Source organism: Haliaeetus albicilla, chromosome Z (assembly GCF_947461875.1).
Source record: "Haliaeetus albicilla chromosome Z, bHalAlb1.1, whole genome shotgun sequence".
Lineage (NCBI taxonomy): Eukaryota > Metazoa > Chordata > Aves > Accipitriformes > Accipitridae > Haliaeetus > Haliaeetus albicilla.
The window spans coordinates 10,489,290-10,516,872 of record NC_091516.1 but is presented as its reverse complement, the minus strand read 5'-3'; the positions used below and the strand labels follow the sequence as shown (position 1 = coordinate 10,516,872).

Here is a 27,583-nt window from a genome sequence, read left to right as displayed (position 1 = left end):
TAAAGTAGAATTATTGTCTTTTGAGGAGTAGATTGGAATTAAGAAAGAATTTTAAAATGTAAAGTCACTATAGTTATCTCAAATACTCCAGTACAACAAAGACACTGAAAACATAAACTTTTATCCCAAAATATGAAATTTAACTTTCCAAGTGATTCTAACATCTTTAATAGCTTTTAGAAGACTTCATTGCTTTGTTAATGTTGTACATGTTTATAGCCAACTTGTGTAACAGGCACATTTTACAATTTATTTAGCTTCAAAGTAAATTCTTTGAAAATAGGCTGTCTCATCTGTCTGTAAAGTTAACATGCACATTTACTGCACTGCAAAATTAATAATATGATGTTAATGATTAGTCTATTATATAGTTTCGTATTATTCTAAGTCTTCATTTTAGTGCAATTCTGAATGCAATATTATTTTCTGATCAAAAATACAACTTCATAATCTAAAATTGCAACACTCCTTGCAGTATGAATTACTTGGAGAGAAAAGAATTATCAACAATTAGATGTCAGTAGTTACTCAGAAAGGAATAGGAAAGATAGTGATCAGATTCTATAAAAGTCTTTAAAAGACTGATTATATTACTGTGACAAGAAAATATCAGACATGAAGACCAGTCCTTCAGGTTCATGGAAAGGCTGCATAAGGGAGGTTTAGACTGGACATTAGGAAGCATTTCTTCACTGAGAGGGTGGTAAAACACTGAACAGTCTTCCTAGAGAGGTGGTCGATGCCCCAGGCCTGTCAGTGTTTAAGAGGCATTTGGACAACACCCTTAATAACATGCCTTAACTTGGCCAGCCCTGAATTGGTCAGGCAGTTGGACTAGATGATGGTTATAGGTCCCTTCCAACTGAAATAGTCTATTCTAAAATTCTTGGAGAACTTAGAAGCACATTGGTAGCTCAGAAGGATCTCAAAATATCAGTGAAATCCAAGGAACTCAAAATTTATGCTGTATGTTATCCCTCATCCTCAAAGAGCCTGAGATAGGAAAAGATAATAATGAAGGGAGACTAAGTGGTTTGAAGAAGCAACCAAATAGATGGTGGCAAAAGAAAACTTAAAATAATAGCAAGTAAGTAATGAGACTTATCCTGAAAGGGGCAAAATTTAGGAAATTATTCTCTTTATTGCTTCAAAACCAATAATCCAAAGTCAAGATGCTTGTGTTTTGATTTATCTGTTAAAATGGCCAAAGAATATAAGCAAAGAAAGCAAGGCTGTATTTCCAGATAATGGAATTAACATTAGAAGTAGAAAGAAAACTTACACTTCAAAAACCTAACCTGCATTTCTATTTTAAAATACCATGTTCTGGTCTTCTTAGGTACAATCAATCAATCAATAAATAATGAGAGACAGAGAGAACCAGAGATAGAAAGGGTTTGATTAGATTCTAAAGCTATGAGAAATGCTCAGTTCTTCCTTGAAAATAATACAATTATTTTAAGTAAAGAATATAATCAATCAAATAAAAAGCCAAATGTTTGAATTGCTATTATTTTGAAAGAATCACAGGATTTTTAATAGCCTACTTAGTAACACTTAAGCTCATTTTCAGCAATGAAAATGCCAAGATATCTGTTAAGATGAAAGCAGACTACACTAACGCCCACAAAGGAACACTGAAAAAATAAATGCATTCATTACACATTACTTATGTAAAAATGTTGTTTTATAAACTGCAAGAGTTCTACACTAAGTGCTATACTACTAGTGTTACTCTTTCTGGCAGTACATGTGTCTGAAATGTTCTGCAAATGCTAGAATTTCCCTTGTGAGGTCTCAGTTTGATTCAGTGAATAGCAAGAAGGTGTGATGGTAAAGTTGTACAAGCTGTGTAGCTTTATCTTACTAAATTAAAATATATGCATTCATTATGTATGTGATACAAACAAGAAAGGAAAAGTTACTAAGAGCGATCTAAAATTTTAGTCTCATTAACACAACTGGTCTCAGAATTTGCAATTCACCTTACCTTTCATGACCTATGATTTTTTTTTTTTTTTTTTAATGGAATGTATCTTCAAATAGTCTTAAGATCTTCTGATTAAATATATAAACCCCCCGATTTTTATAATATCGCTTACTGTAACTTGATGTGTAACTTACAGATAGTTGAAGAATTTCATTTATCAACATGTGGAAAAAAAAAAGTGAGTTAAGACGTAAAAAACACTTTTTCTTCCATATATAATCTTCCCTCAAGTCTTTTTTATGGTGTCTTTTCTTACTTCAGTGTGCACATCTTTTTCATTTGTAGAATGACAGTAAAAATAACTAAGTTATTTAGACAGTCTGCATTTCCTACCAATGCTAACTGTCTTCTCATCTGAGAAAAACTACATCATTAATATAGTTATCTTACAGTTTTGTATGAGTCCTCTCAAAACAGATGCAAGATGCTTTAATGACTTTTAGTTACATCATTTATTTTCTATTTAAAAAGGGTGTCTAATGTACATGTTTGTACATTTTAGTTTTTCTCCTTATTGTAATTCAATTCTTTTCAGGTCTAGTTACTGGTGCTAGTAAGAATTTTGAAGAAATAGTAAAAAATTGGAGATTTTGGGGCAGGTAGGTATCTTATTGGTTTCCCTCTCCCAAGAAGGGAGTCTTTAGGAAGACCATAAGGGTATACCTGACATACTTCCACTTAATAATTTTAAGTTATCTGAGATACAGAAATATTAGTTGTCTTAAAACACTTGCCAAGAACTTTGTTAAAACTTCTATTTTAGTGGCAGTTTTGCTGTAGCTTATGCATAGGAAAAAGCTGTAGGCAGAGACGGTCTATTTTATTAGACCAGGACTATTGCTCGCCTTATAAAAAAAAGATGATCTGTCCTTACAAAACATTTTTGATATTTTTTTTTGCTTTTTTTTCTAGAAATTTTATGCAGGTATTTTTATTATCATCTACCAGCCTGCAGTCTAAGACTTCAGGATCACACTTCAAACCATATTGATTTTTATTGCCTTTCTCTACCTAAGGTGGGTTCTTTGGATGGAAGATGAACACGAGACAACACAGCACAAGTTGCTTCCTTGACTGGGAGGTGTTGAGGTCATAACTTCCGCAGTGCTTTACCAACTCTATTGCTATCCCACTTCTTTGGGGTCACCCTACACTTCAGATGAGTCTATCAGTCTATCTTCATCTCATCTATCAGTCTTTAAAATACTTACCACCCCCTAACTTAGAGTTTTAGTAGGACTTATAACTATACAGAGCAAAATGTCTTCTGCTCTCCCTCCTTATTTTCCAGAGAGCTAAACCACTGCATTTTAGCTGACTCCTGCCTGCTGCAGCAGCTGTCTTTACATTTGGTGCTTCTGCTACTCCTTAAATATACGCTTAGCAGTGAGGCTATATTAGTGCAGTAGGATTTCCAGCAGTAAACAGAGAAATCCAAATCCAAAAAACTCACCATCCTTCGTCATTATCTACTTCAGGTTCGGAAACTTCATTTTCAGGAGTTTCTTCAATTGCCTGGGTTAACTTTGATTTAAATCGATCCAACAGTGCCAGTGTCTGAAATTAAATACATGGTTTTAGAGAAGTGAAACACTGTAGAGAGGCAAGCAAGAGAGCTAGAGGCCGGGGCAGGGGGCACAAGGAAGTGAGAATGCATTGAATAGTGCCCATAAAGAGAACAAGTGAGAGCGAGCCAGCAATGTTGATGCAGCAAGAGCAAGCAGGGACAGCACCCTGCAGGTGTGACAAGTGTGAGAGCGCACTTGTCTGCCTGTCCAGTGAAAACAAAATGCATATTTAAGGAACAAAAACTTGTGGCGACTTCTAGAATAAAATAGCTGATTAAACAACACTGACTGCTGACAATGAATTTTACTGTTTGAACCTGTTACTTTCTTCTTGTAAAGCAAACCATTGTATAAATTACAGATCACTCAAGCTTTGAAAACCCAGTTTGATTGATATTTATATACTTTACATTGCTGATCTTTTAAATTATGTACTGACATTGAAAAAAATTCAAAGCTTTAAACTCAAATACAGTGAACCACCTTAACTAATTCTACAGATAGAGGTTCTTACGCGGCATACATTAAGCTCATACTGATTTATATTTGGTATTTTTTTCTCCAGCTGACATTGCCCGGTCTTTCAGCTACAATGAAGTCACAAAATCTCAGGTGACTCCTGAAGATCTTACCACAGGTCTTGTTTCTGATCACCTGGAATGAGATTTTGATTATACAAGAATTATATGCCTGAGCCTTGTGATGGGCTCTTCAAAAAAAGGGCAGACCATAAGAATAATTTGCACAGCCCACAGCTTATTTTTTGCTGACATTTGAGACATTCTTGGAAAGGAAAGCATCAGGGAATAAGCGCTTGACTGAATTTACGTGGCAGGCTACATTTGATCTGTAGGTGATAGGTTGGCCACCTATGTTGTAAAACACCTCTGTATGGCTGTTTAGTTTTGTTTGGTTAAGTTTTCCAAATTTAAAAGAATAAAAACTAAACAAGAATAGAAAACAGAAATAGGAAATACCAGAAGTGTTCACTGGAATCAGATTTCCTTCTGGGAGCAATCCTAACTTTAGGAGTTTCCTGGCTTTCGAATTCTTTCAAAAACATATTTTAGTACTGCCAAAGGCAGGTTTTGGAGCGTTTTTTTGCATTTATTTTCCTTATTTTCTGTTTAATCTTCTGTTTAAGATGGGAGGTAGGAAAATTTCAAAGATATTTGGGCCTGCAAATCATTCAACTTCTATAGCTTTCCATACTATTGCAAACAAACGCCATACTAACAACATCTGAGACAGCAAATCTCTGCCTAGGCCATCAGAAGAAAACAAACTAACCCTTTTTACATGAAATTGTGACCAAACAAACCCTTGTGTCTTGTCTGATTTTGTCTGCTGCCAGCATTCCTGTGAATAGAATAGAACTGGTGATAGAAATAATTTCCAAATATTTTAGTAGGCATTTTTGCAGTGAGCGATTAGATGCTGTACTGTGGATTGAATAACTTTATAAATTGACCCTTGTAGAATTATAAGGTTAGGACTTCCAACATCTAGTATTGTAAGGAGACACATACCTTTCCCCCTCTTCTTTAACTCTTGTACAGAGGATGGAAAATGGTATGCTGTAGTACCAGGTAGGAGGGATGCAAGGCTAGAGGAGGCTCTCCGCAAGTGAAATGGATTACAAAGAATTTGATTAATTACTTTTGAATAGTTCCGAGCAGGGTTACATAAATAAAAATTGAGATCTACTAAAATATACATCTCTGTCATCTCACCTTGTATTCCTATGATGCCCAGGACAGGGCTGATATAAATTCATTAGAAGTGGTTTTAAGTCCCTTGACCCACATCACCAACAGAGCTTTAGTATTCTTTGGTTCGAAGTTAATGGGCTTTTGAATGTACAAAGTTTCCATAAACTTCTTAGTTTACAGCTAAATCAGCTTGCTGCATGTATAAAGGTTTGCCAACCACTGCTTTGAAATTACTAAGCCTCAAGTTTCCAATCTCTTCTAGCTTCAACAGTTGAATACGAACATCTTTGTAGGTGAATTGACATGCACTTATAAACTAATGCATTTGATGTACTGCACAGCTTTTAAGTTAATGGTATTTTCCATCTAACAGGCAGTTTCATATACTTCACAGTTTCAAACTTTCCTATTTTAGAAAAAAACAAATATTTATGTCAAATTTTACTTTGCTCATATTTGCATACTGAAGTCCACATATGTCCTAACTAAATTTGAAAAGTACTTTTCATTATATTTAAAAAGGATTTTCTTTTTACAGTACAGTTAAAAACTGTTTCTGTTCATTTCACAACATCAAAAGGTATGGATGAATTTAATCTCTTTAAAACATAATTTAAAATGTTAAAAAACCCAGCTTGGACAGATACCAAGTATGCAAACTTCTTTCCCAATGTTATCTTAGGGCAAGCTGCAGAGCCAAGGAAAGCACTGTAGAGAAATGCAAACTCTTGTAAATGTAATCAAGGATACCTCTTTGTGGGTAGCATTTCATTATGGAAGATTTTAGTGACTAAACTGATAGCACTTTCAAATACACATTGAACTTCACTTACCTGTCTACCTGGGTAATCAAAATAGGGGATCAAAAAGTACGTATTTATTTTTACAAATAATAAGATTCTTTTAATGGAAAATGAAACATAACGGACTTTAAAACTTTTTTTTTACACAAATGAAGACAGAAACACTTTCAGAACTTTTTCTGGAATTTTCTTCCCCAGGTTGTCAAACTATTACCTGATCTTCGCGAGAAACCCCCTTCTTTGGCTGCTGCTTCCGCTTGTCTTCATATTTTCTCTTCTCCTGCAGGTATTCTTCAACAACACTGTTTGGAGCAGGTTCCTCCTCTGAGTAAGGAAACATATTTGGTTAAAGAAATTAAACTTGGTTTTATGATTTAGTATCATTTTGGAGATAATTTGTGACTTCTGAAATACCAAGCAAAACACTTCCATAAAATGTTTCAGCTATATTGCTTTCTCAGCAAGTAGAATGATTTGCTACTTGCTGAAATGAAAAACACAACACTGTACTGGGCAGACGATGAGTCCAAAATCTTTTGTTTCAATCTTATCTTACTACCGAGGGGAAGGGAAAGGGGATAGCAGGGTAACAGAAATTAAAACATTGATGTTAAGATGAGAAATGAAAACTGTTGAAATTCCTTTAAGAAGTTTACGTTCATTTCTGAAGGTCTTTCTTGGAGCAGCTGAACTGTTATGTGTATTAATATTCTGTGACTATTTGTTACAGGTAGACAAATATAGACAAATATTGCCTATAGACAAATTCACAGTTTTCCTGTTTTGTAGGCTGAAGTAGCCACAAATCAAATCCTTGATCTTGCAATAGGGGAAAAACCCCATAACATTTTTACTTTAAACAGAGTCCATCTTGTCAATCACGAAGAAAACTCTGTAGTAACAAAGTAATATCTGGACTAGTCAACAGCTACTCTCCTTTGTCTTTCTTTAACAGCTTCTTCTCTGCATAATATCCACTGCCATGACAAATGAATAATTTAACAGGACAAAAACTCAATTTGAAAATTGATCAACACCATCCTTTCAAATTTTCTTCCTCTTGGATAACATTAAGACATTTCACATATTGATTTAATATACTTGAAATTTATTTACACATGTTTACAGGATTGTTATTCCTGATAAGGAGCAGAAGAATAAAACCTCCAGATGTCCATTGCAAATGATGAACAGAAAATATTTATGGAGGAAATTGTTTCAACAAATTTCAGGATGTACAGACTGATGAACTGTAAATCTAAATCAAACCTCAGGTTTTTTTAGATAACAGCTGACAGCGATATTGAGAAAATTTCTGATTCCAAACTAAATTTCTCTCTCACCTAAAGTTTTCTATAAAGTTTATAAACATAGCATTTCATAGTAAGAGGAAATACATTTCTAATGGTATATCTACATATAAAATATTTGTTTACATATTTCTACAAATAAAATCTCTTATTTCTTTTAATCATAATTTATATGTTGCATGTATGTATTTCAAGAAGATCAGGAAAAACAATCAAACATACATAATACCGTTTAGAGCTGTTTTTTTCCTGTTTTCTAGTTGACATGTTGGATATAATGAAGAACAGAGGATTACAGGTACTAGCAAGATAAAGAAAGAGAAAAGCCACCTTCTAGAATGATCAAAAAAGATAAATGCATATATACAGACATTTAGGGATGATAAAACAGCTGAATGAATGAAATCAAATCTGCCATAAGATCTCATGCACCATAATATCAGATGAACTTAAGAGAATAATAAAGTACAGTATAAAACTACAAATCATAATAGCTCAGCTCTGACTTTCCCCCTATTATCTCAGTCTCTTCTACTAATAAAAACCCCCATTCTTAATTCAAGACTCACCCCTTGTGAAGACCAAACACTAGTTATTGCATAAATGCATGTATCCGGTCAAACTTGTTGACTGTGGAAACAACATACTGCCTTGTTTTAACTAACATTTAGCCTCTAGATAAATAACGTGAACTACAAAACCACCCACTTTCTTACAGAAAACAACCTTTCAGGTGACATTTACCTAAAGGGGCCCTTTGAAATGAAGCCCATTTACCCAATGATGAGTATAATTCTACACTATGACAAGCAAAAGAACTGAGAAGAGTGTGAAAACTTACGAAAATGCCAGTCTCAAGCTGTCCATAAACATTTAGACCTGTGATCCAAACTTTGATATACACATGCTGAATTTAAAGAAGATGTGATCCTTAGTCATATATGTCTTTTGACTAAGATTTTAGTTTAATCTAGTGCAGCTCGAATATAATTCTCATACAAATAGGTTAAATTCCCCTGCAGTTGTGTGTTTGTGTATTTTTAGCACACTCATATAGTTGTCACTTTTAACACAAATAATTTAAGCTTCGGTTTAAGACTTCTCTTAGAGATTACTCTTTTCTTGGGTCTTTGCCTGTCAGATTTTTTCTAATCCTCAACTTCATTCTCTCTGCCTCCTAGGAAATCCTTTTCATAAGCCAGACAAAAGATAATCAGATCCACCTGAACTAACTTCAGAGTGAGTCAACCAAAACAGTTATGGACTTGTATGCATCATATTTCTGCACCTTTCATTAAAATGACTTAAAGACATGCTTGTATTTCTCCATGAGGTCTTACAACCTATTACTCCACATTAAAAGCAAGTAATACAACAGGAAGGATTTTCAAGTGCCCCTATGTCAATGGGTTTCTAACACATTTTAAAACTTCTGAAAACTCCCAACGATCATTTAAAAACCACAAACAGTGTCTATTTCTTAATATAAATAAAGTACTCAGTTTTGATAAGTAGCATTTCTTTGATAAAATTATTTCATGTCTGCATGAATAAACTGAGGTAATTAGCAAGCAAAAGAAAACATCTGGAAGAGAGATTTGTCACCGGGAAGAACCCTTTTAAAATGTAAAAAACCTTTTAAAATGTAAAAACAGATTGCTGGCTACTACTTCATATCTCCCAGTTAGCATCCCAGAGCTCCTCCAAATCTTTTGCAATAGAGTTGCAAAAAAGAGGAACCACAGCACTGTATGATGGACTTGACCTTCACATCAAGCTTGGCAAACTTAGGTCCAGCTTACTGACCCAGCGAAAGTATAAGGATCATTACACTGGTATTAAAATATTTAAGCTCCAAACTCCTTAATCTAAGACGATATACTCAGACAAAAATGAACGAAACATGACATGGATGCACAGCAGTGAAATAACAATTAAATACCTTATTTAAATATTGCAGGATGCAGAAGATACTAGTTTAAGTTACAGGGATCTTGCACACTTGTGCCCTAGAGGCATCTCATCACAAACTGTAAATAGCATCAGGCAAAGAAAGATTTTTTTCCTTAGTTTGAACAAGTTGCTGTGTACATTCTGTCAGTAAGGAAGGTGAGGCGGAAAAAAAAAAAAAGAAAAAGACAACCTTCCTTACTGAAAATACACTTCATCCTACTTTTAACAGCATTTTTAAGTACGTTGCTACTTACTTCAGCTAGCTTGAGTTACTGCCAAGAGAGCCTTCATCCTACCATGACAAAAACTTCAGCATTTAAGTAATTTATTTTCTTTCAGATAGATTCTTCTATCCTGAAATATTCCTTTAAGGAGTAACAGATGCCAACCTGATGGTGTAATATAACCTAAAACTTTGGGTTTGGGACATGGTTTCCAAAGATAGCCTGAAACTAAAGAGGAGAGTCAGAAGTCTTTAAACCAGAAAGGAAGAGATTGATTTAAAAAAAATACAGAAGGGTTTATTTTGCTCACACTTAAATTAGAAACAGTTCAAATGATGTCAGTTTTTAATGACAAAATCGCAGAAGTATTAACAAAGACATGAGAACTTGATCCAAGAGTGTTGAACTGAACTGAATGACAATCTGGATGGGTTTGGATCAATCCCTAAATAGGACGTGGAGCAGAAGAGAAAGCTTGATAGTTTTAAGCTCAATTCCTATAGCACCTGGTAAATTTAATAGCATAATAAACACTCAACAAAAGTTGCATCAGACATGCTCTATTTCGGAAACTGCAACTGAATTTTATCTTCTACTTTATGAAAAGCAAGAAGTAGGAGTTCTAGGCCTGCTGACTGTGGTACATCAGAAAAGTACAACCACTGCTTATGCTCACATCATATTGGCCTTAAAGACTGGGCTTCATTTCTATCATTGCAGGTGGGCTAACTTTGGCTTAGCATGTACACCAGTTGTGGCACAGGTAAGGTACAATTTGAGACAAATGTATTTCTGACAGTATGCATAGAATTTTCCACAGTATGAACTTTGCTATTCTATCATTTTGTTATTTGTATCAGTCTTGACAAACCTGGTAAGAATGACTGTCCTTGTGATAAAGGAGGTAGAATCTGTATAAAATGTAGAGATTTTGTTTCTGTTTTAAGAAAGAGATAATGAAGCAGCACATAAAACATCTGTCAGAAAAAGAAGCAGTTTGGCTTGCTGAAAGTATTACCAGAAATACACTAATCTTCAGAAGGGTAGAAACAATACGTATTGTGACAAAGAAAAATACATGCTCTTTCTGAAGGTTTAATGTCACCATAAAAAAGAAAGAGCCTACAGTGCTGACAAGGATCTATGAAAGAATTTTAGTTTGTGTTTTTTCTTTGATGAGGCACAGCTAGCATGAAGATTTTTACAGAAATATACTTAAGTATCTTACATTACAAAACATTCCTGATATGCTGAACTTCACAAAAGTAATGCCATTAACTCTTGTAACACACTTCGCATATATAATCATGAGTTCATGCAGAACCATGGTAAGATAACAAGGAGAGTATACAAAGAAATCTGTATGAAAAGGCACCCCAGTTTATTTAGCAGGGTTTGTATATGTTTGAAGTGTGGTGGAGCCGTTAACTTTTGTCAGTATCTCAAATGCATTCTTTAGCAACTCAGATGACACATCTCATTTAATAGAATGGACAGAAATTTCAAGAAATGCATGATATAGCTAGACTAAATACCAAAGGGAAAAACAAAAAACTGAAAAACCCTGGACAACTCCTTGTCTGAAATGAAAGAAGTAATGACTGACTGTTTTTCTGCATTAAAATAAGAGGCCTAAAACACATTACTGTATTCGTGTGGTACATTCCACTTTCAGCTATTCATCAATATTCAGTTTATATTGCATTCTTCTGGAATTATGGAGATATGCAGTACTGGGTTCAAAAATCTTAATGAAATTCAAATCTTGACAAGAAAACCTATTTTTGTTCCAAACCAAACAAAACCCTTATGAATTACAAAAGAAATTCTGATATGCTTTAATATTTCATGAATTAAAATAGAATTCCTATCAGAAGTGACAGATGGAGAACATAAAGCCACCTCCTACAATAAGGAGTAACAGGTAACACACTTCTTCCAGAACCCAGGAAAAAAATTTTCTTCCAGCATTAAATACTATGTCTATGAAAATAAAAACATTAACTTACTGTAAAGTAGTATAAAAATGAATATACCAGAAAATACAATATGAAATAATGTTATGCCTGAAAGAATTTATAACACTCTCCAGTATATTTTTGTTTAGGACTACTTCTAGTTGTGGTTTTCTTTGCACCTCTGACTACTATTCAGTTACTGTTACTATAGCTCTGGCCTGCCTAAGTTCCTGAAGAGCTACTGTTTGCTTACAAGTGAGGTAAGAGTCAGGAAATATTTAGTAACTGTGAATAACTAAATAGATTTGCTTATAGAATGAGCTTCCAGGGTTGGACTGATTACTGTGCTACAGTGAAAAAACAACAGTTCTAGAGCAAACTTACTAGTTCATTTAGCCAACATAAATAATAAAATCTTAGAAGTAATTCCTAGGGCTTCAAAACATTTCTTTGAAAGAGCAGAGGCCACTGATTTGTAAAACAGCGTAAACTTTAACATGTGTAGTGGAAGTTTTTAGTGAATCTTTTCTGAACTTTGGTAGCTTTTAGGCACATAGTCCCAGTCTAAAATGTGGTTAATTTTCTAATGTCAGTTGATTTTGAGCACATGCTTAACATTACTACTAAAATAAAAACTGGCTTACAGTGAGGATTTTGTCCTCTTTTATTTTGCAGACAGAGAGACAAGAGGAAAAAGCATTCACTTTAGCAGGGAAGAGACCGAATAGGGATGCTGGGTATTATTTTACGAAATTAAATGAGAAAAAAAATTAAATACTGGAAGAAAACATAAAGGTTTGCAAAAGTGATACACTCAAGATGCATACTTCGATACAATGCAGCTATGCTGTATATACTGCAACATCTTCATACTTAATGTGTTATGCTGCATAATTCCTAAACTACCAAAATTTGGATTTTGTTGTTTTCATTATGTTGTCAAGGTGCACAATTCTGTTAAAGCCTCAGACTTCAAGCATCTTTCCATGTAAGACAGGACTTCAATCTTTAAGTGTCACTGATATTACCCAAACCTAATAATAAAACACAAATAAAACATAATCTTAAATTGGCATCCTTGCTAAATTTTGAGAGTTTTCTAAACACTTCAATCATTTGATTACCATACTACAGTTAAAAACAAACCAGAAAATACTTCACGCCTCAGTAGAATTCTTAGACTTGAATGTTGGTTTTTACATTAGTTAGGTTTCTCTGCTCAGATAGTATTTTGTAGCTTTTCTGTTTTCTCATGTGTGACAATTAAATTTCATCATCCACAGATTATCAGACAGTTTACAAAAATGTTCTAACAAGAAAAACTATAATACTACTTCTTAAATACTACTACTATTTAAAACCAACATATAGTTAAACAACTGGGTAGATGGTATTGGTCTAAAGCAAACTTTACTAAAGTATATTCACAGGTTTACACTATAGAACTTTGAAAAGTGTATCTTTTTCAAATACTTGATTAAGTTCTTCAAAATGCTGAAGTAATCCAGCACTCAAATTATAGTGTTTGATGTAATTTCTGGCATCACTACAGCAAATGTCACATAAAAGAAAAACATCTTATTTAAAGTAAGGTCTTGACAGCAGTCTGGCATAGTCAACAACCTTATTCACAAATTGGAAGGCTGGTTATAATCAAACATGTATGGAGGGAATTAGTTTTATTCTCTGTCCTCTTGAAACAATGTAAACACCTAAATTTTCAACCCCTAATCCTCCTTAATTAATCTAACCTCTGAAAACAGAAAAAAATCAGGTAGGCATAATATGTATCATGAACAATTTGAAGTAGTGATACTAAATGTGACACCAATACTAATAAAGATCTGCCAGTGGATGTAAAATAGATGTGTCGTGCTGCCACCCATTCATTAGCATCCTCTCAGAATTAGCCCCGATCCTACAAAAAGTCCAGTATGACCTAAGCCTTATTCTCACAGTTCTATGGTCTTCAGTGAATTTCTCCTGCTATTTTCTCCTTCTATGTTTTGGCTGAGATGCAGTATTTATTAATCAAGCACAGAATCAGGTCAGTTACATAGCCTCTGAACTAGCATTTTTTCCTAATGCAGCCAGCTCAGAGTATAGGCAGACACTGTACAAGTGTCTGCACCATCTCCATAGTCATACCTGATACTGCATGACACAACTCACTCTCCATCCCACATCCCCAAGAGGACAGAGAGAACAATGGAAAAATCTTCTGCTACATACACATTAATTTCCTGATAGTTGCTGTTTTAAATATATGCAATTCTTATATGTAAACCAATGTAGAACAGGTAAACTGTTATACATTTAGCAGACTGTCTTGCATGTTGACAGCTCTATTGCACTGATGAAAATTCAGGCCAATAAAAAAAAAATTACTAAGTGAACTAAGTGAGATATAATAAATGCTTTTAACTTTGGGATGAAATTACGTGCTCAGGTACAACACTGTTTTACTGCTGTTAGATTTCATTATATTCAAACAAAAGTGTTTCTAAAGTCTCTTCTGTTATTCTTCAGTTGTAAATGGCTGTTTCACAGTAAAGGTATCCTTCATTCCTTTCACTCACCATCTTTAAATACTTAAGATTCCACCCTTCCATCCCACTCCTTACCTAAATTAGACATATCTTCAAGTATCTCCTAATAAATTAGTTCACCTAGTCTTCTGCTAGTTTGGGGTTTTTTGTCCATTTGTATCCAATTTTTCAGTATCTTTTTTGGTGGTACAATACTTGGAACCAAGTGCAATAATACAACTGTGCTTTTACAGTTAATGCCTTTGTAGCAACAACCACACAATCACAGCCACATCACAGTGTAAATTCATGTTCAGTTTGTTTTCTAGTACAAACCTGGAATATCTTTCACTATTGTGGCTTTCCCAGTTTCTTTATTTTATGAGTTTGTGCGTGAAATTATTTTTCCTTAATACTAAGGAAATAATTTTTTAACACCCCAACACGACTCTCAATTTATTTTCAATGACATTTTCCACACCTTTCCTTCCTTTCACCAATCTAGTATTTCCTGGACTAGAATCTAGTATTTAATGACATTTACTTTTGTTTCTTGACAATTAATAAATTCATAGTTTTCTAACAATGTTCTTTCAATAGTCATAAGATCCAGTGTAAATACTCAGTCCTGTTTCAATTTTGGTAATACAGCAACCATGAAGTACAATACAGTAAGGTGACGTTATACAGACCAAAGTGAAGTCTAAGATAAAACACCATGCTAGTTTTATAAAAACTTACAGATATTTATGACTCTAAGTGTTTTCACAATTAATATTATTGAGAAAGTTTGGAGGCCTTTGCTCAATGAAATTATGCTTCTTAAATTACTATTCCAACATCACTACAAGACAGCAGTATTATTAGGTTAGCAGTCACTAGCTGCTACTTAATGTTTCTAACATATATTCTAAATTTTAACCTCTATCTTCTTCAAAGCTGATGCTTCAGAACTGAAATGTTCCAACAGACTTTAAAGAAAAAATAAGAGTAGCTGTTTAGAGTAAAAAAGGGAAACTTCAGAAAACTGCTTTTATCTCCATACAAACCACGATGAAAATAAAAGCTGTCATAAGTGCAAATAGACTCAAATATTTTAAAAAAGTAGGCAGTTAGCTCTGGATCACTTTTGTGTCTTTGGGTCACCTCTAGTTATAAGGCTGAAATTCACAAAAGACAGGAAAACTTTGGCTATTTCAACATTACCCAAGAACATGATGAAACAGGAGCAAAACTGTTATGCTGAGGCCCTGATATGCTTACTATTATTTTGGGGGCTGTTCTAATTTAGGCTACCAGTTGGAGCTCATCAGATATGCTCCTGGAATGCATCATCCAGCATGGCTTCATCCAAAAGTGCACATCTGGTCTGTGGTAAAACACTAATGCAGATATAAACTTTTACTTAAAATTCCTATTAAAATTTCAACTTTCCTCAGGTATTCCTGAAGTTTCAATTCTTTCATCCTTTACCAGAAACATACGTATCGTGCAACTGTACTTGTTCTTGGTACAATTCAAATGAATACAAATTGATAGGCTTGTGAAGGACATCTGGAGAATGATTTCCAAAATGCAGTGGGTAGAATCCAGAACTGAAAATTGACCATTTTAAACTTCATACTAACAAACTTTATAGAAATCATAGTAACTAACCAGAAAGACCATTAAAGGAAGAGATATTTAGCAAGTGCCAGATGATGCTGCCAGCATTTTGGTACTTTTTGACATCAGTTGAAGTTGGGACAAAGGCAGGCAACAGGAAAATGTTAAGATAGTTTCATCACCTCATTGTTTTTGTATTACAAATAATTTAAGCATGTTACTTTTACTTATTCATCAAGTGTTAATGTTTGAGAACATCAAGTGGATTCTGGTGTAGCTGATACTTTGATACATTTCACTTACTTTTAAATAAGAAAAACAACTTTCCTTTTCCTTCAAAAAATCAAAACATTACTTTTAGAATCTTAGTTTTTCCTATATGTAACAAATGTGGACCCAGCATCCCAAGGCACAGAATATGCTATTGTTATTCTTGATTCCGTAAAGACAGAAAGCTTCCTTACTAAACAAATTTAGACAGTAAGTTTATTTACTAAACAAATCTATTTCTTTACTAAATAATCTAGTTACTGACGACAGTAAATGAAACTTCAAATGACATACAAAATGTGACCTGTAAAATGCTGCAAAAGATACTTACCCTATGTTTTAAAATCTTCCTCCCTCTTAGTCTGAATTTTGGCAATACTGCCAAGTGAGCTGTTGTCCTGATAAATCAGGAAAGACAATCTGACTTTTGAACTTTTAAGGACAGGTTAAAAAAATTTACTTAAGCTTGAGTCTGTACCTTGTTCTGTTCTGGTTGCTGCTGTCTCTGAGAAAATACCCAAACTGAGAGCTGGAAAAGGATTTAGAGGTAGAAAAAAATATTAAAGCATGGATGAAGAAAACCAAAAAAAGTTTTGATTATTTACCTAGCTATTAATATATGGATTTTATTAGACACAACAGAAATCCCTTAGAAGCAGGAATGGGAGATTACAAATTTTATTTATTTGTAAACAAAACCTTTTCCCAAAGACTATTTGCAGTTATCCTACAGGGCCATCCCTTTTGGCAAAACTAGCTATTCACAGAAGAGAATATGATCACACCTACATATTTTGTTGACATGCTTTCCCTCAATGATTAACATTTTAAATTTTTTTATATTGTTCTCACTAAATTCTGGTGTCAAAATACACGGTATTTATGGCAACTTTATGGCTATTTTATGCTACCAGTGTCAATATGCATCCGCAGCTAGAGGACCATTAATGTATTTTTCAATTAAATGTCTAATGAAAAGACCATGTGACAATGCTGAGTAAATTCTGATATTTCACAATGGTGTTTTGATCACTTTTAAATGCCTGGCATCATAAACTCATCTCTCAATTAAAGCTGTTCTTATACTTAATCCAGAATCCTTCATAACCCAAACTTTATGCCAGTTATACAGTAAACCTCCTGTTTGCCTTTCAGTCATCACCTTTAAGCACTACATATTCATTCTAGCTAAATGTAGGAACAGTTTCCTCTCCTTCACGCACCAATTACGTTTAATGAGTTTTTTGCATTTATTCTTTGGGTGTGGATTTTGTAATGGTCGATTCTCTATCACCAGAAAATTTTTTACTTCCTTTGATCATACAGTGAATTACGTTTCTTTGTGCAAGACTTCCTCAAAAAGGGAAACATTAGGACACTGATTTTCTCTTTTCAGGGTACAAACAAAATAACTCACAAGATAACCTGAATAAGTTATTTGAAGAGAAAGCAAAATGTAAAGAGAGTACTGCTTTACTGAATTATTTTGGAAGACCTACAACCAACCCTTTATTTTAACTGCTTGATTTAAAGAGTCACAGTGATGGTAAATACAATGCTTTTGGTAATGCTTCCACCTAATTACTATCACCATTAACAAGATGCTTAGTTTCTCCTCCCTATCAAAACCTTCTTCCAGGTCACATCTTACCTTTCTTTTGATTAAATTGTGCTTCACAAAATCTTGAAAAACAGAACATCTAAGCCCATCCCTCCCAAAAGGCAGGATCAACCTTTTCTGCATCAGTCCTAGGAAGTATTTGCCTAATCTGCTATTAAAAAGTTCCACTCTGTAGGTCATCTATTTCAATAGTTATGTTTAGGAAGTTTTCCCTGACATTTAACCTATATCTTTTTAGCTGCCACAGAAGCCTATTATCTCTTGTCCTCTCCACAAGGATTATATAGGATAATTTCCTCTCCATGGTAGCCTTTGACATTCTTGATGATCATTAATATGTCCCCTTTTACAAAGTCATCTCTTCTCTAAACTAAACAGCCCCAATTCTTACAATCTTTAAATATTATGCTTTCCAGACCATCAGTCACCTTTGTTGCTCTCCTCTGTACTCCCCTAAAATGCCTTGTACCTTTTTTTCAAGTGCAATCACCAAACATGACCAAAGGATTAAGGCTGAAGACCTGCTCAGGTGGAAGAGAAAATGAGCCTGTCTTGTATACAACAGCCCATTTTATACGTTTTACAGTACACTTTAGTCTTTTTCAATAGCATGGCACTATCGACTTCCTCTCATTATGTTTCCTAGATTTTAAGCTGCCTAAGTGCTACCTAATGTCTTGTGTTTGTGCAACTCATAATTTGCAAGAGACATACCAATCACTTACTATAATGATTTTTTTTTCCCCCAGACCTCCCAAGGTAAACATATTTTGTTTACTTTGACCTGGGTTTTATGAACTGACTTAATCTATGAACCCAGCACAAAACTATTCTACCAAAGAAAAGAAGGAACACCCTTCTTCTGATTTAAACTGAATCACATCAGTAAAAGCTCCAACATGGACTGGTGGAAAGAGAGTGAGCCACTCAGCTCTTCACATAAACAACTGCATGTGAAAATGCAACCTTATCACATAAGTTTGCATTTTTCTTTCTTTTTTTCTTTCATCTTCCCCTTCCCTGTCCCATATATTTTTTTAGTCTGCAAATTTAATAAAGGTAATCTATTGTTTTCTCCAGATTACTAATAAACAGATTCCCAGGAATCCTGCTTGCCACTTTGATTACAAACAATTCTCTTAAAGCATTTTGTTAACATTTTGTTAATGTTAATGTCTCTCAGACTGCTTTAGCCAACTCCCTAATATGCTTCAGTGAATGCCATTAAGTTCAAATGATTTTAATGCACCTAATTTATCCAAGTGGTCTCTAGTTGCTTATTCTGTATCTGAACCCTTCCTTCTACGTCACTGATCATATGTAACCGTATGAGCAAAGTTGACCGCTATGCTAAAGACAGAGTGGCAACAAGCGTTCAAGCTCATTTCCTCTTTAGTCAAAGACAACCAACTCTCTTCTTGCTCATTCACCTCCTGTTACTGTATTTTTATTAGTAATTTTGCCCTTCACCATTTGCATCTCATTTTATATCTTTTTAATTTTGTCTTAAATTTTAGAGTGTGTTTATTTTTAGAATTTTTAGTTACGTACGCCAAGAACTTGTTCAATAGGTTCTTTCCTGCATGTATCTTTCTCAACAGGTATTGGAACAGACCCCTTCCTGTATTCTGACAGTAATCACGAAAAGGAAAACCAAGATTATTGAAGATGATTTTCACCATTAGCTGTTACCTACAGATTTTCAACAGGTTTATCTCCTACCTGCTATTTACATCAAAGAAAGTAAAAAACCCAACAACTCTGATATATAAGCTCCCTTTCCTTGAGTAAAAGGTATCCTTCAAAACTGTACCATAGTAGTACCTATGAGTATTGTCCAAGTATTACTTTAGACTGCCACCGTAAAGATGGATTTACTCAAATTACTCTGCAATAAGTCGTCTGATTTAACTGGCACCAGAACAGGGATAATGTTTAAGTGATAGTATTACAACTGCCATGTATGTTACTATTCAGTATAATTTATCATATATGTACATAAGGACTACTCTTTACCTTTTCTACACTTCTGCTTGCAGTTCTTTTTTTACATGGCCTGTGACAGCATTCATTACCTTGCCAATGATATATTCATTCAGGGATTGAGCATAATTCCTAGAACTTTTTCAGAGCCACTACTTTGTAAAATTTGGTGCCAGATTTCATATACAAGTTCAAGATACTGTATTTTTTTTTTTTTTTGCCAAACTGGTTGCTGATCAAGCTCACCTGTTATTCAAGAGAGTCCATGAATTTTTCTAAAAATGGTGTTATACTTTCTACCACTCTTCTAAGTTGTGTGTCATCTGGAAATTTTTCTGAATAATTTTATATTTTCTTCCAGATTTCACATGGTATTTTGAGAACTGGACCAAGAATCCACTCCAGAAATGTGTCTAGCAACTCCACAGTGCTTAAAAACCACTCTTTTTTTTTTTCTTCATTTCAGCTAATAAAGGGTGTTACATCCACCTGCACTAAAATATGCACCTTAGATGCTATTATAAACTCAGCAGTTTATGCACATTTAGACAGAAATAGATTATAAGATTTGTCTGACAAAGAAGTGGGCATCTGAAGATCCCATTTTGCTAAGGTTTATAGAAAATAAACATGGAACTAACTTTCTGAATTTGAGTTCCACTGGTGTCATAAGATGCATAAAAGTTTGAAGTCAGTAGCTTTGCGTTCAAAGTTAACCATCTGCATTTAAGTACCTTCCCAAGTTGGAATGTCAAGAAGACTTTCCAAGTCAAAGGTCAGAACAGGTATGTCCCCACCAAAGAATTCAATCACATGCCATGGTATTTCAAATCCAGAAGCTTGCCCAAGTACACAGACATAACTAAAGAATGTTTAGAAGGACAAATACTACCTTGTTTGAAAGAACGAATGGTACCTGTACAATTTATTTATATACTGGTGTCCTTACATTACCACCATTCTTAAGGAAAAATAATTTTCTTGGAAAAAAAATCTACATTGCAACAATCCACATGAAACACAAAACTACTAAAAAACTTTAAAACTTGAATGTTATCTGGAGATCTACACAACACCTGCTAGAACATACTCTTACCTTCCTTTTCTTTGGGTTTTAAAGCTCTTTCTTCTTTTTTCTGCTTTGCTTCCAGCAGTTCACGTTTCAGCTGTCGCGCTTCTTTCCGTAGCTCCTCACTGCAAAGAGACAAATATTTACAAGAATTTAATCTTCTGGGAATGTAAAGCCACTCAGGAGAAACAGAATCAAAGTTAACAGGCAGTAAATCTCTGATATAAACATTGGGAAGGTACTGACTCACTGATGCTAGGAACATGGCTTAAAAATCTATTAGAAGCTAAGAAAGTTCATATTTTCATTAGCAGAAATGACAAAAGAACATAACAGATGACTTTTTTGAAGACCCCATTAGAAATGTCAAGGACGTGAATAATAAAAAAAGAATCCCCATTTGTATTTTTAATTTAACATTGTAATATTTAACCATGAGAACCACACAAAGAGAATTTGAAACAGAGCCACTACCAAATAAATATTACATGTGTTATAAAATTCCATTTATTGAAGTAATAAATCTTAGTGTCCTGGATTTCTTAGATGGACAGGCAATGTAGCTGTTAAATGACAAAGACATTACATGTATGTAAGCATAAATTATTAAATATGAAAATAAATTTCATTTTACAAATTTAAAAAAATTATCAGGTGATAACACTAGAAAGAAACCAAAATTTGCAAGTCATTGTGCCAATATCACATGAAATATTTGTCTTCATAGAATCACAGATTCGAAGGGAGCTCTGAAGATCAGCCAGTCCAGCTCCCCTGCTCAAAGCAGAGCCAGAGTAGGTTGCAGAGGGCATTGCCTGGTCAGGTTTTGAATATGCAAAGATGGAGACACCACAACGTCTCCAGGCAACCACTGCTTGACCTTGCTCAATGCAAAAAAGCTCTTTTGTGTGTTTAAATGGAATTTCTTGAATTTTAGCTCATGCCTATTTGTGCCAGTCTAATGGCTACCAGTAGAAAAGAACTGATACCTGTTTCAAGTTTTTCTGGTGTTAGAATCTGTATTTCCCACTTTTTTTTTTTTTTTAAATTAAGTTCTGATTGATTCAGCATTCATCAAAGTCAATGAATAGCAGAAATTACTATAATGTAGGAATGTGGCATGCAAGCACCTCCCTGCAGCTGTTCTATGTACCTCAGTTCTCCTCTGTAACAACATTACTCACAGCACAACAGCTTTTTTTAAGTGAAGACTTGGAGTTGTGGGGTGATGACTTCTTCTGAATTACATTTTCATTTGTACATATGCACAAATACAGAGCTTGTGAAATGCACTAGAAAAAGACTACCATTGTAAAGGCATTCAAACAATCAACTACAGCAGTAGGTCTTAATTTTCAACAGCGTGGCAGAAGCTACACTAAGCCTGATTAACAGCTTTTACATAAGACTACAGCTCTGCTTTTCTATCCTGAGAAGAAAACCATAGGGAAAGGATAAAGAAACATTTTTAACCCAAGTAACTCCATTGCTTTTATATAAATTGGGGATAATATGGTAAGCAAGCTAATCTAGTATACTGCAACATTTTCTTATAGAAGCTGTACAGCAGGAATAACATGCATGTCAATAAAAGTTATATGTTTAAAATATTCAGAATGCCAGAATGCAGTGGCAGCAACACAGCAAGAGGGGGTTACAAATGGCACTTATGAGTAACAGAGCCTAGCTCATCAGAAATTTTCCTGTAAGAGGGACACACTTTCTCTTAGTTATCTTAAGTTATTGTGGAATGAAGAATGAACTAGCAATGACAACTATTCAGCCCTCCCGCGTTCCCTTTTTTTTTCCGAATAGAAAGAGATTTTTATAGAGAACGCAGAAGGTCCTAATTCCTAGACAGCCTAATTCTAAAATGTTTTTTTTCAAAGTCCCACTATGATCCATACTAGGTCAATAAAGGACCTTGATACTTGGCTCCTTAAAGACTCCACACTTCCTATGTTTTTTATTTCTAGGCTCACTTTACCAAGTTAGGTTGATGAGAAAGGTAATCCAAAAAGCCTGCCTGTTAAAGAGGAAGCCACAAGAACTGGCTGATGGGAAAGCCAGGCTATCCTCACAAGTCAGATTTACTGGAACAGAACTAGAAATAATTGGCTTTTTGTAGACAGGAAAATGTCAAATTGATGAGGTAGAGCAGAATCAAAATAAGGGACTACAAATCAGTCTGTAGCTGCCCCCTACATCTTTGAAGCACAGGTCTTTGCATGCAGTAAATTTGCACTCAGGTTTCATATAACATAGCTGTTGGTTTGTAGCCCATTATGCAGTTGCCTCCTGTCCCTGGAAAGTTTCTGTCACTACAGAGGCATAGCTCGGCCTGCTCCCTGCTTATCTCACTGCTCTCTCAGTCCCAGCTGCAGGCTCTCCTCTCTGCCCTGCTTCTTCCTCTTCTTGCCACTTCCTGCAGCCTGGAAGCTGTCCTCCCTCCCTCAACATAGAAAGGTACTTCCAGAACCAGTGTAATCTTCTCCCCTACCTACTTACTAGCATTTTGAAGTGCCAAAATGCACAAATGGAAAACAAACAAGCAACATGCAAATTATTCTTCTCTTCCTGAAATGGCATTGCCAATGTTGCATAAAAAACAAAAAAAAATTTCCTTCCTAAATTTCATATTTTGAAAACAGAAGAGTAACTCATTCTTTAAAATGCTAATCTTTTAACTCCACAGTTTGTGAAGAACATTGCAGTGAAACTGCTTAAGTACCACACTGGATTCCACCTTGCAGAAATTTCTTCTAAAGCTAGACAACATGGACCAAATTTCCTACCAACAGTGATTTTTTTTTATTTTAATAGCTTTTGAAAGTAAACTACATTTTATAGTAAATGAAAGCCATAACTTTCCAAATCCTGGCTAGCACTAGCTTACATGTAAACAACAGCTTTTAACCTTTTATCTGAAGCAGTTTAGCCTAATTATTTTTCTATAATTACTACAATCTCTTAACTACATAACCCTCAGTATCTTTTTCTGAAACATCTTGAAAGATAACAGCTATTAAAAAACTTAACCGATAGGCTTATATTATTCTAGGGTCAAGCACAATGGTCATAAATGTCTCAACAATCTGTTCTGTATTCAAGATCAAGCAAAGAAATAACTCTGTGTATATGCATGTTTATATGCATGTATGCATACAATAAATTATATATTGAATGTTTCCAAAGACAAGAATTACAGATCATATTCTTTTTCTCTACGTAACATTGCTAAAACTCTCTAGGAGACTTAGCTCCAAGAAGCACTATAAGAAAAAAGAAAACTCCCAAAAGTGCCCATTATGTCTAAAACTAGAATGAAACAGCAATACCAAAAGAACTATTCATTTCTGCTACTCATATCAGAGTTGACTGAAATCAGAATATTCATTCTGCAGAAGATTGAAAAAAATCTAGACAAGCCATTTTAGAACAAAACTGTGCAACTCCAGAATTTTCAGATTACTTCCTCAGAACAAATAAAATTGTTTCATCTAGAAAATCTCTAGGGAAATCAAGTCTATGAATCCCTTTGAATTTCTGGTTCCACTGTGGCTCAGTTTGATAGGACTGTGCGTCAGTTTGATAGGACTGACAGAACTCCAGAATCTAGGAGCTACAAGAACTTGGGTAACTTGATGCTGAAATCTAGTTACATCCTAAAGACACCATGAATGGTGAAGCATCAGCTTTCCTAGTAAACTACTTGAATGCATGAACAAACATCTCTACACTATTATCTTTGTCACCACTCAGGCTTCTCTTTAGCAGACTATGTAATTTATACTTTTTTAATAGCTCTTTTTAAAGGAAGGGATGTTCTCCTAGCTTTAATCACTTCTGTCTACTTCAGAACTCCCTGCAGTATTTCCACAACACTTTTGAATGTGGACTTCAGAATCAGTCATACTGATGGATTCCAGCATCCCTGTAAGGCTTTGCTGATGGTGTACTTGCTACCTTAGTTTTAACTCACTAAGGAACACAATGGTCTGTATTGGGAACAGTGCTGTTTAATATCTTCATCAATGACATAGTAGGATCAAGTGCACACTCAGAAAATTTGCAGATGACACCAAGCTGAGTGGTGCAGTTCATATGCCCGAGGGATGGAGCAGTCTGTGCCTGAAGGACTGCAGCCTGTGGGAAGGACCCACATTGGAGAAGTTCACAGAGAACTGTCTTCTGTGGGAGGGACCCCACGCTGGAGCAGGGAAAGAGTGAGGAGTCCTCCCCCTGAGGAGGAAGGAGTGGCAGAGACAATGTGTGATGAACTGACCACAAGCCCCATTCCCCGTCCCCCTGCAAAGCTGGAGGGGAGGAGGTAGAAAAAATTCAGGAGTGAAGCTGTGCTTGGGAAAAAGGGAGGGGTCGGGGGAAGGTGTTTTAAGTTTTGGTGTTATTTCTTATTACCCTACTCTGATTGGATTGGTAGTAAAGTAATTTCCCCGAGGCAAGTCTGTTTTGCCCATGATGGTAATTGGCGAGTGATCTCTCCCTGTCCTTATCTTGACCCACAAGCCTTTCCTTCTATTTTCTCTCCCCTGTTCAGCTGAGCAGGGGGAGTGATAGAGCACCTTTGGTGGGCACCTGGAATCCAGCCAGGGGTCAACCCACCACAATGATTTAGTTGCAGTTTTGTGTACTTCATGGTGAAGCAGGCCCTCAGACATGCAGAAGTATTGGTCTGGAAAATCTTCCTCTATTTTCTATGATCCCAAGGTTAAAGATTATTTTCATTGATTGTTTCAATACATAAGCTACAAACATGTCTTGACTCTAAGTCTAAGGCTGTTTCAGAGATTAATGTCACAAGTCTTAAAGTTAGAATATCCTTGAAGTTTAGAGACATCCATATGGCTGGACAGACTCCGCACACAATCTGATGGAGACTGCTTGACCTTAATCCTCCTACTGAATTTGAAAGAAAGCAGATTTTGGCGGATCAAGATTCCATTCCAATGAAATGTAATGGGAAGTAGTGGCTTGAACACAAGACTAAAGGTTAATAACATAACTCTTATCTTGCTTCTGTCACTAAGGATCTAACCCACAAGTGAGCAAGCACACACTTGCTACACTGTGCCCTTAGCTGATGAGCTGCAAGCAAGTGTAGATCCAAAAACTCATGACAGTATTGGTATGGTATGGAGTTTCAGTACCTTGGCCATTTTACTAATTCAAGCTCAGCTGTTTTTTGGCTTGGTTAAAGTGCCTGCAAAATCCACTTATAGTGCTTCTTCACCACAAGAGATATTCCATCTCTCAGCTCTTATCTGTACCAGTAGTAAAGCTTTGTATTTGAATATACTTTTATCTTAATAGTAGGGTTTTCTGCTGTTATCTTTATAGCATCATATATTCCATGCTTCAGCTTCCTAATTGTTGTGGTTTAAGCCCAGCCAGCAACAAAGCACCACAAGGCCACTCGCTCGCTCCTCCCTCCCAGTGTGATGATGATGAGAAAATATAAAGAAAAGCTTGTGGGTCCAGACAAGAACAGGGAGGGATCATTCATCAGTTATGGTCATGGGCAAAAAACCAGACTCAACTTTGGAAAAAAACAAAATCAATTTAACACCAATCAAATAAAACCAATGATAATGGAAAATAAACCCAAACCTTAAAACACCTCCCCCCCACTCCCCCCTCCTTCCAAGGCTCAGCTCCATTCCCGATTTTCTCTACCTTCTCCCCACCAGCAGCATACGGAAAAGGGGAATGGGGGTTGTGGTCAGTTCATAACGCATTGTCTCTGCCGCTCCTTCCTCCTCAGGGGAAGGACTCCTCACTCTTTCCCTGCTCCAGCATGGCGTCCCTCCCACAGAAGACAGTTCTCTGTGAACTTCTCCAATGTGGGTCCTTCCCACGGGCTGCAGTCCTTCACAAACTGCTCCAGCGTGGGTCTTTTCCATGGGCTGCCGTCCTTCAGGCACAGACTGCTCCAGTGCGGGCTTTCCCATGGAGTCATGGCCATCTTGGAGGGCACCCCCTGCTCCAGCGTGCGGTCCTCCAGGGGCTGCAAGGTGGGCATCTGCTCCCCCGCTCCCCTCCATGGGCTGGGGGGGGACAGCCTGCCCTCTCACCACGAGCTGCAGGGGCATCCTCTCCTCCCCCGCTTCTCCTCCCCCTCCTTCCTCACTGACCTCGCTGTCTGCAGAGGGGTTTCTCTCACATCCCACTCCCTTCGTTGTTGCAGGTTCCCCTTCTTAAATCTGTTCTCCCAGAGGCGCTACTGCTGTCACTGATGGGCTTGGCCTTGGCCAGAGGTGGGTCCAACTTGCAGCCAGGGAAGCTTCTAGCAGCTTCTCACAGAAGCCAGCCCTGCAGCCCCTTTCCCGCTACCAAAACCCCACCACACAAACCCAAACCCACACCACATTAAATCAGGAATTAATACTTAGTTAATAAGGAATAAAATCAATTGGAAATGTAGCCAAATACTCTAAGTTAAATGAATAAGCATTTTTCTAAGTGCCATGTACTGAAGGTGTCTTGCTGCAAATAATATGGGGTCTTCTGAATTTACAAAGTAACTGCTTAATTCAAAAAGGAGAATTTCTGTATTTGACTTCACTTTGGCAGAAGAAGAGAGAACCGATTACAGACTTAAACACTAACTGTGACGTTGGTGTAAGCAACCATATGATTATACTTGCTATGCACAAACACAAACCCACCCCTCTTTCTCTATATATGTATGTATCTCTTTGTACTTGTATGCTCCTGCACATATGTATATAAACCACAACTGGCTTTATTTGTTTAAGGATATAAAATCTGTAACTAATAAAATATATATGATACACAGACACAAATAAGACCTAGAGAGGCACAGTACCTTATTCAACTGTGACTTAGGGAAAGGTGGTTGCATGTATTCGAAACTGTAATTTAGATATTCCCCATCCAGTGACAACAAAGCTCAGTAAATACTAAAAAATTCATTTGATGCCTACATTTCAATCACAAAATGCCTGAAA

At 35.7% G+C, this 27,583-nt stretch overlaps 1 protein-coding gene and 2 long non-coding RNA genes across 7 annotated transcripts in view; 2 read left to right on the top strand and 1 right to left on the bottom strand.

The window, feature by feature from the left end:
- Positions 1-15,549, top strand: part of LOC138683732 (uncharacterized) — a 72,025-nt gene extending 56,476 nt beyond the window's left edge. For 2 of the 3 annotated variants that reach the window (XR_011323159.1, XR_011323158.1), the window contains exon 4: positions 6,272-8,900. This is a non-coding gene — a long non-coding RNA (uncharacterized lncRNA). Of the gene's footprint in view, positions 1-6,271; positions 8,901-10,280; positions 10,324-12,193 lie in introns of those variants that run through there. The other variant, XR_011323160.1, reaches the window with a different exon arrangement.
- The window catches only part of CWC27 (CWC27 spliceosome associated cyclophilin), a 118,754-nt gene that overhangs the window by 14,047 nt on the left and 77,124 nt on the right, over positions 1-27,583 (bottom strand). Inside the window, exons 11-15 of one of the 3 annotated variants that reach the window (XR_011323157.1) lie at positions 20,622-20,719; positions 6,288-6,397; positions 5,088-5,176; positions 4,095-4,212; positions 3,444-3,547 (exon numbers count right to left, since the gene is read on the bottom strand). Coding sequence is in view for 1 of the 3 variants with exons in the window: in XM_069775940.1 (XP_069632041.1) it covers positions 3,444-3,547; positions 6,288-6,397; positions 20,622-20,719 (312 nt within the window). In the remaining 2 variants the exon portion in view is untranslated. The remainder of the gene's footprint in view (positions 1-3,443; positions 3,548-4,094; positions 4,213-5,087; positions 5,177-6,287; positions 6,398-20,621; positions 20,720-27,583) is intronic. The other 2 variants (XR_011323156.1, XM_069775940.1) reach the window with 2 other exon arrangements.
- On the top strand, positions 16,863-21,632 carry LOC138683733 (uncharacterized). Its single transcript, XR_011323161.1, has 2 exons — positions 16,863-17,467; positions 19,144-21,632. It is a non-coding gene; the product is annotated as an uncharacterized lncRNA (long non-coding RNA).